Source organism: Plectropomus leopardus, chromosome 21, assembly GCF_008729295.1.
Source record: "Plectropomus leopardus isolate mb chromosome 21, YSFRI_Pleo_2.0, whole genome shotgun sequence".
NCBI lineage: Eukaryota > Metazoa > Chordata > Actinopteri > Perciformes > Serranidae > Plectropomus > Plectropomus leopardus.
Genome location: NC_056483.1, coordinates 11,176,352 through 11,191,421, shown reverse-complemented (window position 1 = coordinate 11,191,421; position 15,070 = coordinate 11,176,352). Strand labels below are relative to the sequence as shown.

At 37.6% G+C, this 15,070-nt stretch overlaps 2 protein-coding genes across 2 annotated transcripts in view; both read left to right on the top strand.

The window, feature by feature from the left end:
* The window catches only part of cops5 (COP9 signalosome subunit 5), an 8,290-nt gene extending 3,841 nt beyond the window's left edge, over nt 1-4,449 (top strand). Inside the window, exons 4-9 of the mRNA XM_042510447.1 lie at nt 457-585; nt 991-1,056; nt 1,328-1,413; nt 2,031-2,142; nt 2,874-3,022; nt 4,164-4,449. Of these exons, the coding sequence (XP_042366381.1) occupies nt 457-585; nt 991-1,056; nt 1,328-1,413; nt 2,031-2,142; nt 2,874-3,022; nt 4,164-4,254 (633 nt within the window). The 3' untranslated portion in view covers nt 4,255-4,449. The remainder of the gene's footprint in view (nt 1-456; nt 586-990; nt 1,057-1,327; nt 1,414-2,030; nt 2,143-2,873; nt 3,023-4,163) is intronic.
* Nucleotides 4,450-7,432: 2,983 nt separating this feature from the next.
* On the top strand, nt 7,433-14,786 carry ppp1r42 (protein phosphatase 1, regulatory subunit 42). Its single transcript, XM_042510806.1, has 9 exons — nt 7,433-7,524; nt 9,125-9,330; nt 9,417-9,583; nt 10,436-10,574; nt 11,314-11,430; nt 13,289-13,406; nt 13,567-13,701; nt 14,040-14,130; nt 14,545-14,786. Exons 2-9 carry the CDS (start codon nt 9,199-9,201, stop codon nt 14,627-14,629), a joined length of 984 nt encoding a protein of 327 aa, XP_042366740.1. The 5' UTR covers nt 7,433-7,524; nt 9,125-9,198; the 3' UTR covers nt 14,630-14,786.
* Nucleotides 14,787-15,070: the final 284 nt, after the last annotated feature.

Genomic DNA, 15,070 nt, shown 5'->3' with positions numbered 1-15,070 from the left:
TTTGTAACATTGGACTTTATAGATCTCACTTAATCTGTACCCCAATCACAAAGCATGCCTCAAAGGGCTGAACAAATAGTAATTTCAATTCAGTTAGATCTATAAAGTCCAATGTTACAAATCGAAATTAGCTTACACATGCGCCATCCCTCTGTCCATTNTCTGTAGCCCAATCACAAAGCATGCCTCAAAGGGCTGAACAAATAGTAATTTCAATTCAGTTAGATCTATAAAGTCCAATGTTACAAATCGAAATTAGCTTACACATGCGCCATCCCTCTGTCCATTGACCCAGAACCCCATAAAGTAGCACATTCTTAAAGAAAGAAAAAAATACACTGCACCAAATACAATGCAATAAACAATAACAATTGATCAATGTTATCAGTGCTATTTTTGTATAATGTTATATTTCACACCTTGAATAATGACTTACATCTATCTCTTATTCTTCAGGTTGGCCGGCTGGAGAATGCGATCGGCTGGTACCACAGTCACCCAGGCTATGGATGCTGGCTCTCCGGCATAGATGTCAGCACTCAGATGCTCAACCAGCAGTTTCAGGAGCCTTTTGTGGCTGTTGTGGTAAGACTGTGGAAAGAGTAATTATTTTCAAATTCTTCATTTACTGTGATTTCTAATTGCACCCCATGAATATGATATTCTGGGAAGTAAAACCTTTTCTGTTTAACTCTGACAGTACAACTTAATGTGTGTGTAACTGAGAAGGCGGTGAGATTGTTGATGTATGAGTTGTAAGTTTCCATGTAGTACTGATTAATATTTTGCTATTGCAACCACATATGCTATTTACACTTCATTTGGTTCGGCAGTGCTTAAATGCCATCGGCGTCTTATAATTAAGTGTGTATTTCCAGCACACTGACAGCCGTAGTAAAAGGCTCCTAGTGGCCGGATTTGAGTGGTCCCTGGAGGTTTGTGTGACCCCTGACTTTGTTTTCCTGTTCTACTGTATTTTGCTTCGTACAGATCGACCCCACTCGGACTATTTCTGCAGGGAAAGTCAACCTTGGCGCCTTTAGGACCTACCCAAAGGTACAGCAAAGACTGCATTTAGCGGCACTTCTCAGACTATAATTCTCATCGTAATAAAATAATTTGTTGAAGTGTGCTGTTGCTCATGTTTGTGAAATTTGTGTTTTATTGTTTTGTATTTGATATGCTTTATAATTTAGAATTCAGGATCTTGCAATTGCCCTTTATCTCATTATTTCTGTCTATATTAGTGTAATAATTATGTGGTTACGAAGCAGATGAGCTGTTTTATTTGATGTTATTTCTCAGCATTTCTTCTTTGGATTTTCAGGGTTACAAACCTCCCGATGAGGGACCCTCAGAATACCAGACAATCCCCCTGAACAAGATTGAAGACTTTGGTGTTCACTGTAAACAGTAAGTATTTATATGTACAATGGCGCTCTCACCATAATACAGATATTTATAAAAATACTTACACATGCCTAATGAATTGTATATATATATTTTTTTTTTTACCTTATTTGTGGTACTTATATAGTAAGGTTGTGTGCAGGTCACTAAGAAGTCTTAAAATGTCTTAAATTCAATTTTATTAGTAGGCCTTAAAAACCATTAAATAATCTTACATTTGAATTTCTAAGGTCCTGATTGCCACATACATTTTATATAATGTATCCATATTTCAATTAATTTTGTCAAAATGTGTCAAGCTATTCTGCATGAAAGTCCACATTTTTAATGTTACAAATCTTTGGACCTAATACTGTCTTCTTACATTACACTTGCACTTACCTGTTGGCAAAATGTAGATTAACACACTCTAATAACAATATTCATGCATTATACCTGCCTCTACATATTGTATATATACTGTATATGATACTTACCTTTAATGACTGAGTAAGATCCAGCTGTTTCTGTCTAACACAGTCAGTCTTAAATGTTTTGTTAAATTATCTTGAAAAGATATTAAAACTGTATGGCTGTATACTGCATGTGAATCATGGTTTTCTTTGATGTGTTTTTTACAGGTATTACGCCTTGGAAGTAACTTACTTTAAGTCCTCCCTTGATAGAAAGCTTCTGGAACTCCTTTGGAACAAATATTGGGTCAATACCTTAAGTTCCTCAAGTCTCCTCACGGTATGTAGGCAACTTCAAAAAACCAAACGTTGGCTAATTGTTTGACATTTTGATTTATGGTTAATTATTACACTATAACTCATTGAGACATGCAGTCACCCGCTTATGATGTTGTGATTTATTGCTGCTTAGCAGCCAAGAGTCCCTGTTTATTGATTTTGGTAATAAGCTTAATTTAAACTTTTTAACAAGGAGTATAAGTATTAAAGTCGGACCCAGCTCCAGGGATAGAGATGCTGTCGTGGTTCACCATGGATCATCAGCTTTCCCCCCGCAGTTCATTCTTAAGATTGAAAGCCCCTCATGTGAATTCCCATTGTGGATGCAGACACTCCGTCCCGAGCTTGACTAAACAGTCTAAATAGGCATCAGGCTTATCCAAACAGTTAGCTCTTTGGCATTCTGGATGAAGATGAATTGACTAGATGTCAAGGACGAGCTGCTCCTTGGGTGACAGGCTTTGTCAGTTGCTACACTGTCACCCTAGTCAGGGGCCCCTGTGTCATTGTGTTTTAATTACCTTTTCCACTAAAAACACGACCTCACCTTAAGCAAACTTTTCACTGACTCCTTTTCACTCACTATGAAACTCAAAGTGTTCCTACAGCCCGTTAGACAGATTTGTTGCCATTCTGCAAAATTCTTCTTCTTTGTGGAAAATCTGTTATCTGGCTTTTGTTGGCAAATTGTGCATGAGTTGGTCTCTATGTGTGTGTTTGTTGGATGGTCAGAACTCGGACTACACCACAGGCCAGGTGTTTGACCTGTCGGAGAAGCTGGAGCAGTCAGAGGCCCAGCTAGGCAGAGGCAGCTTTATGCTCGGGTTGGACACACATGACAGGAAGTCTGAGGACAAACTGGCCAAAGCAACACGAGACAGGTAAATCTTTTTCATAATAAAAAAAAGGCTGTACATTTAAACATTAGCATCATTTATTTTGGAAACTTTTATTACACAATTTTTTAATGCTGACTGTATATTATACCACCTAAAATGAACTTTTAATCAATGCCATTATATTTTTTACTGTATCATGTTCAGCATTTTACAACCCAACTGATTTGTTATTAATACATCCCTTTTTTTAGTTTAGTTTGTAGATTATATTTTCAATAAATTAACCTTTTTTTCTATAAAATGACAGAAAATAATGCCCATCACAATTATTAAAGAGACATCTTTAAATGTTTTGTGTTGCCTGGCCAAATAACGGAAACCCCAGAACATTAGTGTGCAGTGATTTAATGATTCAGACAGTTAATTAATTATCTAAATAGCTGCTGATTAATTTCCAATCAAAATGAATTACCTTAGAATTAAATACATCTCCTAAACTTTTGTTTTTTGAGCTTTCAAGCATTTTTATTTACAAGTATTGTGATTAAAACAGAAAAAAAACTGTACACCTGTAGCACTATTACAGTTTTCCTAAAATTAATTAATTGAATATGTTTGTAATTCAAACCAACCAACAAAGCATCATAACTAAGCTTACTAATCTGTTTATTAATACTAGTTGCAGTTATATCTGATACACAGAGAGACATACAAATAACTACAATTAACACTTTCACTATTTGTTGCTCTTGATAGTCGACTGTTACCAGATTAGGGCTGCCCAATTTTGCACAATATTATCTAAATCACAATATGGCCAAGTGTAATTTCCAAATGGTTGGAGCTGCAATTTTATGATAAAGGTAACTGAAGATGCCATTATAAATGAAGGTGGGTCTACAGAGGTTCCCTGGCTTACAAATCGTAATTCAGATGTAAGAGAATATACTGGTGCAGACCCTAGCACAAAATCACACCACCATCATTTTTATATTTTTCATTGAAATGTAAAAACTCTGCCTAATATTGCAATATCTCTAAATGATCTGTTTGCTTTATTTTCTTTATTTTTTTGCAAATTGTGCGGCCTTGGTGTACATCATACCTCTGTATGCTGTGCCTGTTTTGATGCAGTAATTAAACTAATCTAATCCATTTCTCACTTTCTCACGGTTTGTTTTAGCTGCAAGACAACCATAGAGGCAATTCATGGCCTGATGTCTCAAGTCATTAAGGACAAACTCTTCAATCAAATCAACACATCTGGCAATTAAACCTCAACTACGAGCCGATTTGGATTTCACCTGGAAGTCTTGTGCATGTCTAGCACTTACTGGTTTGTGTTTAACAGCTAAGGGTAGGATTATCTGTGAATTCTCATGGGGGTGTTTTTCTATTCACTTTATTCTTTTGTCCTAGAAGTAGCTAAGGATTACTCTCATGCATAAAATAAAACATAAAAAGTGCAACTGCTGTATATGTGTATTTCATACTAAACAACATTTCATTATTTTATTTCACTTTATTATGCAACATAAAGATGGGAATTATTTCTCAAGTGTATAATTTCAACATTTGTCCTCACACGTCCAGTCTTTTGTAAATATAGTACAGTATATATATGACGCAGCATTGTTTCCCTTAATGCTTTGCCAGCTGCTAAAAATCTTTATGCCCGAGTTCCTCCGCAGCCCAACATTTGAACACACACCATGGTTGCATTTAACGCGCAGCCTAACCTAGCACCAGTCAGTCATTCAAGTGTAGCCTGTCACAGCATTACATAATGGAACAACAAACTCAAGCTTCTGCACAGGCTCAAAGGGAATCGGCTGCCATGTGTGGGATGTCTCTGTGGAGTCACTCCCAGCACAGTTTGGCTCTCGGTGGTACACACTCTGGTGGAGCGGCCAGCTCGTCAGGTCGTGGCGTGGCAGTGATGCAGCGCAGAAACAGAAGCCATACACACTGGAGTCTATTCACCCAACGTGTCTGCTCTGCATCGAAGCAGACACTCACCAAGTCTGCCTTTTTTTACAGACAGACGCTTTGGCCTCGGTTTGTGTCGTGTCTTTTTTTCTGGTATTGTAATGGCTGAATGTATATTTTTGATGTCATGTATCGCTGAGGAGACAATCCCAGTGGGGCTGCAGAGGTGTCTGTTTTTTCTCACGCGCATGAGCTTTGGCACCACCTCTTATAATGATTTTCTTTTACCATTATTTAAACCACGTCCTAAATTGGAGGGTGTTCAGTATAGTGGTTTAGGAAGAGGAAACTTATTAGATTATATTTAATGTTGTGGAATTTGAAATAGTAGAAAAGGTTTTGTGTACACACGGTATATTGAATACTTGGTGTTTTTGCCAGATATTTAAATGTATTACATGGATGACTGTCACACTGCTGAGAAAGTATTCAGAGTATGCACTTCTAAAATAGTTTCACCTCATGTTTGGTCTTAGACGGTGATTTAAGAATCGGTGAAACATATTGAACTCGTTGGACATGAAAATATTGTGATTATCACCAGATGGACATTTGTATGCATGACTAAAGATGGAATAGGAAAAATTATGTAAATTCTAATCAAGTCAAATTGTGGGAAGCCAAAAATCTATTACCCGTGTATTTTACCTTACTCTTTTACATTTAGCAGTTTTTTAATCCCAAAATATGTTCCCCATTAATATGAAAAAAGCGTTTACAGATTGCAGTGGAATGCCTTCTTCTTTGCCGTCCACAGACAAATAAAGAGGTGATTTGGCACTGACTGATATGAAAGCAGCAAAATGATAAGGTTTATGATAAACAGCTGTGAGTAGCTACAGTATTTAAGCCCTCTATATGTAATAATCCCACTAAGATCTTGAGATGTTATGTTTAGATTGGCTCTCAGAGGAATTAACCCCACAAGCGTGACCCCGTGTGTGAAGAAGGTGATCCTGGCTCAGAGAACTGGAGGTGCTACACTTCCTCTCCGCCATGTGCTCCTGCATAAGTGGAGGCGAGTCACTCTCTTACAGGAAACCCAGGTCTTGACATGATATAGATTAACACTGCAGGGGTCACTGCGAAGTGGGCTGTGGTCCTGATATACGCCTTGAAAGACGGACACTACAGCTTGGATAAATGTCATCTTAGCTGCAATGTCAGAAAATATGAGCAGCATAAAGTTTTAGTATACATTTAGTTCAGTGCATAGGTAATTTAAGAGGGATTGAGGGGATGTGTCCCCCTCAGTGTCTGAAACTTGCATTTGTCTCCCCCAATAAAAACATTCAAGTTGTAGAGGACTTTTATGTTGACAAAATTAAAGTAATATACTCTATAAATGGATGCAAACATTGACACACATTGGTGCATAAAAATACACCAGAGTGCAGTACATAAAGTATTTAAATATTCAAAATTTTCTTGTGGAGGACCCACAAACCCCCCTTGCATACCAGTCCTACACACTGTTGAAATGCAACCTATGCCTTTGGTTCAGTGGATGTTATTCTCTTAATATGTGAGTGAAAAGGTCATTGTAACACTAACTACTTACACTGCAAATTAGTTAATAACATTCATGTTAAATTCCTAATGTATAAGGGACTGTTATTTATCAGAGGAGGGGGTAGCTGGGGTGTGACTTAATTTATTTATTCTTTATTTTTACCCTCCACAGAGCTACAAATTTCCCTTGAGCCTCCCTGAGTGACTGGAGGAAAATGCATGACCCTTACTCCACCATACATTAGTTATTAGAATCTAAAAAAACGTAGCCTTTGATGTTTGAAAGTTAGTTTTTCCACTCTTGCCATGTATGCTGGTTAGTTGGTACAATTTTTTGGACAAATTTCAAATAAAACGTAGCACGAAGTGATTTTGATAAAATAGCTCATCACTGTTTTAAGCTCAGATTTCACACATGATGTGTCCACATACCACCAGAAATTTCAAAATCCAACGTCAATTTGTGTTTACTTTGTCTGGCTATGATAAATGGTATAATTTTGGCGATTTTACAAATTTTTCATGTTTTTTTTTAATAATTGGCGGGAAAATAAAGTACAATAAATGTGTATGTGTATACCCCTCCCCTAAGCCAAAGTAAAAAAAAAGTCCCTCCCCAGTGCTTAAAAAACATTTGATAAAAAATTATTTGACATGCCTCCTCCTTCCCTCTCATAAATAACGGACAGTCCCAAACTTATTCATTTTTATTCAGTTAGTCACTACCTGTGGTCAAAAAGACAACTTATCTCTAACCATGCAAATAAATAATGTTGTTATTGTGAATATTTAGTCGAAACAAAAATGCGATAAACCATAAAAATACAGAAATATAATTATTTAATTGCTTACTTCCGCTTCACCGGTGTTGTGCGAAATTCTGTGACCCATCTCATCTGTGACTGGTACGTTGCTTCCGTGGTTTCCATAGCAACGTGATACTCTCAAGCAAAACAACCTAACTCGCGGTTCACCTTACAGCTAAAACTTCTAAAAACAATTTAACCAGCTCGCATTTTAAACATTTCTGAAGACCTCAAGAGGTAAGAGAGTTTAGGTATTATTTCATAAATGTCCAAATTCACCACAATAAGAGTGGATGTTATGTTAAATTTGGTTATAGAATACGCTAACATTACAGTGTTGTGATAGCTTTTCGGCTAGCCATGAATTAGCCATTTAATTTATAAGACCCTACTAATTTCTGGGCCTTTATCAGCTGTTTGAACCCCATCATCATCACCCACTACTATCTGCGTTCACTTCAGTGGATATTTCCTGTCCCTCACGTATCACACACGGACATTTATGAGTGTCGCACTTTCTTTGACAGTGATAAATGCTGTCCTCGAGTCCCTGGAGAGGAGAGGCCCAGGGGTGTATAGGTTCAGTTAGCCTTTAGCTTCTGTCCAGCTCTAGCTTATCGATCAGTGCATCTTGTCTTCTATAACTGAAGCTCTATAACTGGGCTGATGCCTGAAGATCAAGTGTGGAAAATACCTGCTGTCAAATCTCTCTGCCTTTCTTTATGTCAGTGCTGGACCAAGTATTCAGGTCCTTTACTAAAGTCAAAGTAGACTACTAATGCCACCATGTGAAAAATACTCTTTTACAAGTAAAAATTCTGCTTTGAAAATGTTGCTTAAATGAAAGTGGGTCAGCATAATCAAAAAAAAAAAAAAAAAAAAAAAAAATCAAATCTTCTAAATTAAATAAAAAAACCAACAAAAAAATAAAAAATTATTTCAAATAAAAATACAAAAAAAACCTCAAACTCAAAATTATATGAAAAAAAGAACGCCCCCAAAACTCATTTATAAATTACAAAAAAGACTTATATATTCATTAAAATAGTTAGCAATTAATTTTCTGTGAATCGACTGATTGATTAATCAACTAATTGTTGCACCTGTATTGGTAATATAACTTATAACAAAAAATCAAATTGTCATTTTATAATTTATTCTTATGTTTTTTACACAAAAATTTGTAAAGTAACTCCAGCTGTCGGATAACTACAGTAATGTAAAGAGTAAAACATTTCCCTCTGAAATGCAGTAGAGTAAAATTATAAAGTGGCATGAAAAGAAAATATTCAAGTTAAGCACATCATGCTTAAGTACAGTACTTGAGTAAATGTACTTAGTTGCACCCACTGCTGCTCTACCTTACACCATAATTTGGCTACACACACACTAACTGCCGTGGCCTATAATTAGCAGGTGGAGAGGCGATGTCTAATAATGCCTAAGTGCAAAGTAAAATCAAAGTGCAAGTTTTCATATCTCAATTTCAGGTCAAGCTAATAAAGAAGCCCCATGGGTACTGGAGGTAAGGAGGCAGTCTGCAGGGGGAACTGACCACTCTAATTACAACATAAATTGAGAGGTCATCCAACCTTTGGCCTCTTGGCAGGTTTCCTTGAGAATAGGGATTTTTTTTTCATCAATTATCCCCCACTATGAATTGACAATTTGGTTTTAGGCCATTTAAAATCCTGTACAAGGTTAATCTTTGCCTGTCATTTGTGATTAAATGCTGAAGTAATGTGGCATTAGTAAATAGTTATTCTGAGGAACATTTGTTTGCCAGGGATGGTCTATTTCAACTCACATGGGCCATTTTTTTCCCTCCCTGATCTAGTCGCTGCTGTGGGCTGAATGCTTGGCTGAAGCTGAAAAGGATCCTCTCTACAGCAGTGCCTGTGATGAGCCACCATGGTACGCCTGACCATAGATTTGATCGCTAAATCTAGAAACCACTTTAAGAAGAAAAGGGGCCTCTCCTTCCCAGACTACCTGAAGACACTCACCCACCTCCACTTTTTCAGCAAGAATATCGAAGATATTGTGAGTAACTTTTATAAGTGCTAATGTTTTAACTCTGCACTTTATTTCATCCCCTTACATGCCTAACTTTTGATTTCTGTTTTCAGGGGGATCTTTCCATGTGCAGAAATCTCACTGTTCTTTACCTGTATGATAATCAGATCACACACATTTGCAACCTTGGCTTCGCCTCCAACCTCACTCATCTGTATATGCAGAACAACGACATCACTCATATAGAGAATCTCTCCAATCTTCAGAGGCTCTCCAAACTGTGAGTAGAGACATATAGAGGTTTAAAGGTTTAAAGGTTCAGTGTGCAAAGGGGGATTTAGGGGGATTTAGTGGCGTCTAGTATTGAGGATTGCAGATTGCAACCAGCTAAAACTTCTCCCAGTTAGAATTCCTTACTGTTCAGGAGGTTTTTACTGTAAGCTGAGTTATTCGCAGAGGTCTCTTCCTCTCGAAAAACAAACTGACCAGGGGATTAAAGGAAATAAAAACACTCAGTAAAGCAATTTCATGTAACAAATCAGTGTTTCGTCACTGACAGGCCGCTAGCCCAGCTCCTGCTAATGTGTGATTAGTAATGTGATTAGTAATGTAATGTGTGATTAATGTGTGTGCTCACCTTTTTTCTGATCCAGATGTATATTACTGGAAGACGAATCATCTGCAGAGGTCATTTCCTCCCAAAACCAATGGATTCACTGATGTAAACTGAGAAAAAAAACAGAATAAAGCAGTTTAACATTAAAAAATAAGCATTTTTCTGTCACTGCAAACTACAGTGGCTAACACAAATAGTCCAGTTGAGAGCCAGTGTTTGGTTTGCTCCTTCTGGGCTACTGTAGAAACATGGTGGTGCAACATGGCAGACACCATGGACGAGGACCTGCTCCTTATGTAGATATGAAAGACATTCCAAGGTAACAAAAACACAATGATTCTTATTTTCAGGTAATTAAACACTAAAGAAAAAATATTATATAACATTCTATTTCTGCCAATATATCACCCTAAATCCTACACACTGGACCCTTAGCTGATTGCTGTCCGATGCTGTGGCATTCATTTAATGTCCGAAGGTGCGTCTGAACATGTGTGTGGTTTTCCTGCTCTGTAGGTATCTGGGTGGAAACAGGATTGCAGTGGTGGAGGGCTTAGAGACACTCCGTGAGCTCAAGGAGCTTCATGTGGAGAGTCAGAGGCTGGCACCAGGGGAAAAGTTGCTCCTTGACCCCATGACTCTCCGCTCACTCGCTGTATGACCTATTTTTACACTATTCAGTACAGACAGTATGAGGAAAAAAGAAGGATCCACATTAATAATATGGCTCCTTTCATTTAAAGTTATACATTTTTAAGTAATGAAAAGGTCAAAGAAAATGTTCTCTTTTTGTACACAAAACTATGTGTGGTGCATCATCCTGGTAGGTTATCATGTCAAGTTCAGAAGATTTCTCCGAGGCCAGTGATCCATGTAAGAGCAGTGTTGTGCCGGGTTTGATGATGTCAAAGAGACCTCTGTTGCTCTCTCTGGTCTGACAAATCAGTTAGGTCTATTTACTTTGTTTACTGCCCGGGCCATAGATAAACACACCAGAAGTCTCAGCTCCTTGTTTGTTTGGATAATTAAAGAAATTGCTGTGCAAATTTAAAGAGTTCCAGCTTTTTATAAATGTTCCGTTATAGAACTTCAAACCAGGATGAATATTTAGCAAACAGCACTATCTACAGTTTGACATGATCTGAGTAGTTCAGGCTTATAAAGAGAGCACATCTATGTAAAGGAGGAGATGAAAATACTGTAAAGTGTGCATTTATTTTGGCCTATGACAATGGTAATACTGTTACTATTTGGTTAAAAATGTATCTGACTATTTTAAAAATATATAGTGTTGTTGGTTTACTCATGTAGGGTCCACAGTATTTTTATTTGTAATATTCTTTCATTGTATTAACTGGAACTTCTCTCTTTATGGACCTGAATTCTTTGCACAGGATTCTCTTTGTGTCCTGAATATTAATAACAACAACATCGATGATATCAGGGACCTGACAGTGCTGAAGGAGCTTCAGCATTTTTATGCTGCTGACAATCAACTGCACAATATGGAGGTAAATTTTCTTTTTCTTTTTATGTAACTAAAAGAATGGGGAGGGAAGTGGCACAGAAGTACAGGAAATCTATACAGATCTATACAGACTATTTGGTCGAATTTAAAGGAAAAATGTTACAAAAATGACGTTTATATATGGGGCAGTCTCAGTTATTTATTGCCTTTCTAATTAAATATTGTTACTAAGACTAAATGTTGATTACATTATGCGTGTGACATAGAAAACAAAAAAAAACCCCAAAATAACTTAAAGTGTCTGTGAAACCACTTTAAGACCTCTTTTGCAGTGTGATAGTTAGAAACTGACTCCATGCTGTGCACTATCTAGTCAAATGAAATAGTACCACATCACAGCAACTATGCATGACTAGGTGTATTAAAATCAGCATACCAGCTATTAGTTGATGGGGTCCACATTAACATTGTTCCATAGCTCTCTGCAGTGATCAGTGAAATGATATGGAGAACAGGGTTCTAAAGAACCAAATCCTGCAAATCCCGCCATGGGTTCCCAGTCTTCATGACTCGCACAGGGTCAGAATTATTCAACAAATCAGCGAGCCGATCCCCTGAGACTTTCCTCGCTGACAGCTTTAAACAAGCACAAGTTTCTCTCTTTCCTTGCAGATTTTTCCTCTCTGCCTCAGAATCCTCTATTTGATACCTTAAACCACCACTACTTAATGTTACAGGAGATTCATCTGAGGCAGAGATGGGATTTATGCTCACTGACTTCTTTGAAAAATGAACTGCTTGTTTTTGAGGCTTGATGGCTTATTTTTTTTCTGTTTGGATATTAACTGAAAATGTTGATGACTTCATTTAAAAAGATTCGTCTTTCTTTCTGGCGTGTAACACTCGGATGACACATTGAAAGCACGACTGCTGAGGCTACTTTTTTTTAACACAAGTGATTTTCTGTTGAGAACGTTGATGCAGGTAATTGCCGTATACGTGTCATTTTTAGCAGATATCTCGTATAATTTATACAACCCGTCTGCCACTATTGATCCTGCAAAGACAGCCCTCCAAAGAATCAATCCCTTCTTCTGCGCCATTTGCTCAGAATCCAGAGGAAACATTATGGATTTTTAAAATAGATTATGACAGGCAGTCAGCCAGGGTGACAAATGGGGAGCATCTTCTGAGGCCGTTAGCCGTGCGCAGGGCAGAGAGGACGGGGGAATCGAAGCCCTGGTCAAATGCAGGTTCATAACTGGCCCATCATTAGTCCAGGAGAGAGAGCCAGCCAGGCTCAGGGAGTATCCAGCCTTTGCTGTTCTCCACGCCCCCGCGTGGGGGGCAATTTGGCGCTGGGCTGCTCTTCGGTGAGGGCCTTGTGAGTGACGGCCCTGACACGATCATTTATCAAAGCCTGGGAGCGCGCAGTGCTCAGGGGTCCCCTCTGAACTGATTGCAGCACGAGCTGGAAAAGTGGAAGCGCTTTGGCCAAGACAGGAAGGCAATGAACAATCAGAGCGTGTCCAGAGAGTATTCATATTTCCAGGCTTGGATTAATGTGCCTTTAGATAAACATACAACTGCAGGCAACTGGCTGGAGGAGCCAGCCTCACTCTGCCCCAGGAGAAAACTTGTAGTTACATGACACCGGCGACACTGTTTATTAAAATAGACTGATGTGTTGTTTATGCACTTTCGGTTGGCCCTTGTACCCCGTATTACCATTCACTTATACCATGTCTTTAGAAGTTTTTGTCTCTGATTAATAATTATTAATATGCATCATATCCATTGTTTCCTTTTTAGTAACTGAGAGTAAAACTATTAGCATGTAAATCATTAGGGGGTTAAAATAAAAACACAACATATTAGTTTCTCTTTTTGTGTATTTTCAGGAGCTAGAGGACGTGTTCAGCCACTGGCCTCAGCTGCTTCACATGGATTTGGGTGGAAATCCTGTGTGTAAAAAGAAAAAGTACAGAGACCGCCTGATAACGGTGTGCAAAAGCCTCGGTGAGATATTATTCATCTGCTTTGTCATTGGTAATGTGAAAATGCACTTCATTGCTTTGACATACCTCGCCACCACTTGATGATAAAAGTAACAAATATACTATATTCACTTTTGAATTCCAAAATAAATGTTTGGTTAATGTATTTATTATTTTTACAGAGGTTCTCGATGGCAGGGAAATTAATGAGTTAACTAGACAGTTCCTTATTAACTGGAAAGCATCCAAAGAGGCCAAGAAGAAAAAAACCAACAAACATTTGATGAGCGGACCGTCGCTCTCCTATCCCTTAACAAGTAAGCCTTTAAATTCTGTACCACAATTATCCCTTCCTCAGAATTTATTAGGTAATTTATATTTTAACAAAACAGCTCTTAACTCCTTAGTGATTTATATCCCCCTACTTTGATTTAGTTACATAAATCCATAGCTTAAATGTCATCATATGGATAGCCTCAATATTGAGAAATAGCTAAATATATAACAGACTAAATATTTTTTTTTCAGTGAAATATGGAAACCACTAAAAAAATGTTCTTTTAGATTTTTCTGTGTCTTCACATCATTATTTTGGGTGGTATTTTAGACATTTAAAGTGTGTGTGTGATCCATTGTGTCTTTGTTTACATACCAGATGACTTTAACATGGGTCAGACTCCACGTCCCGGTCACTTCAACAGCCACGCTAACGTGCAGAGGTGGAAGCCGCCGCTGCAGTCTCTCAGGTCCAGAATCCTAGTTCACACAGATCTCAGTTAATTCTGGAGAGAGCACACAATTTTGTCTCACAATTTAACTGCAGACGTTAAATTAGCAATGTTACAAACCAGCTGTCATACAGAAGTCTTTTGCTACATGATGAAATGTTCAAATTATGAGTGATGACGACTTCTAATAGATTTGAGCTCAGCCCAAATCCTGATCCATCTTACAACTCTCCCCCAAATCAAGAAGTGTTTTTAGATTAGCTTTAATTTTTTCCCTCATTTTTCCTTCTTGAGAAAGTACTTAAATTTTATGATAATGTTCTCTTGATTAGCAGTGCTGTCAATTTCTATAGAATATTCACTGCATTTTAGGCCACAAAGTAAGAGAAATCTCATATGATCTAATGATGCACGCTCCTCTTTTTGTCATAGGGCAAAAAAATTAAAGAAACCTATGAGCAGACTTCTCAATCATGTGGCTGTCACATCGCCCATCTGCAGTCATGTGGATGCTTAAGACAAACCTGCCAGTCCAAAAAATCTCCACCTCCCTCTGTACACATGTAGAGCTAACCCAAAGCACCTTGTTCATCATTGCAGCTGATCTTTATTTTTGTATATTTAGGAGGACAGAAAACAGTCACTGTCACCTGCTTATTATAATATCCACAGCTTCAGACACCCTTGACTTATTGGTTTAAACTTTTTTTTTTTTCTCAACATATTTTCAAATATTTAGTTTTTATCTTTCTGTTATATCTAGGCTCCTATGAATTAATTAATAGACTGGAAATAATCTGCTACTGTTTGAAATCAATGAAGAAATTAAAGAGTAAAACAATGAGTAATGCTTTGTGCACATTTATTCCCCTCACTTCCACAGCTGGTTTATTTCTAATTACTTTTTTTTTTGTTTGTTTGGAGATATAAATAATTTATCCAACTAAAACTGCTGTTT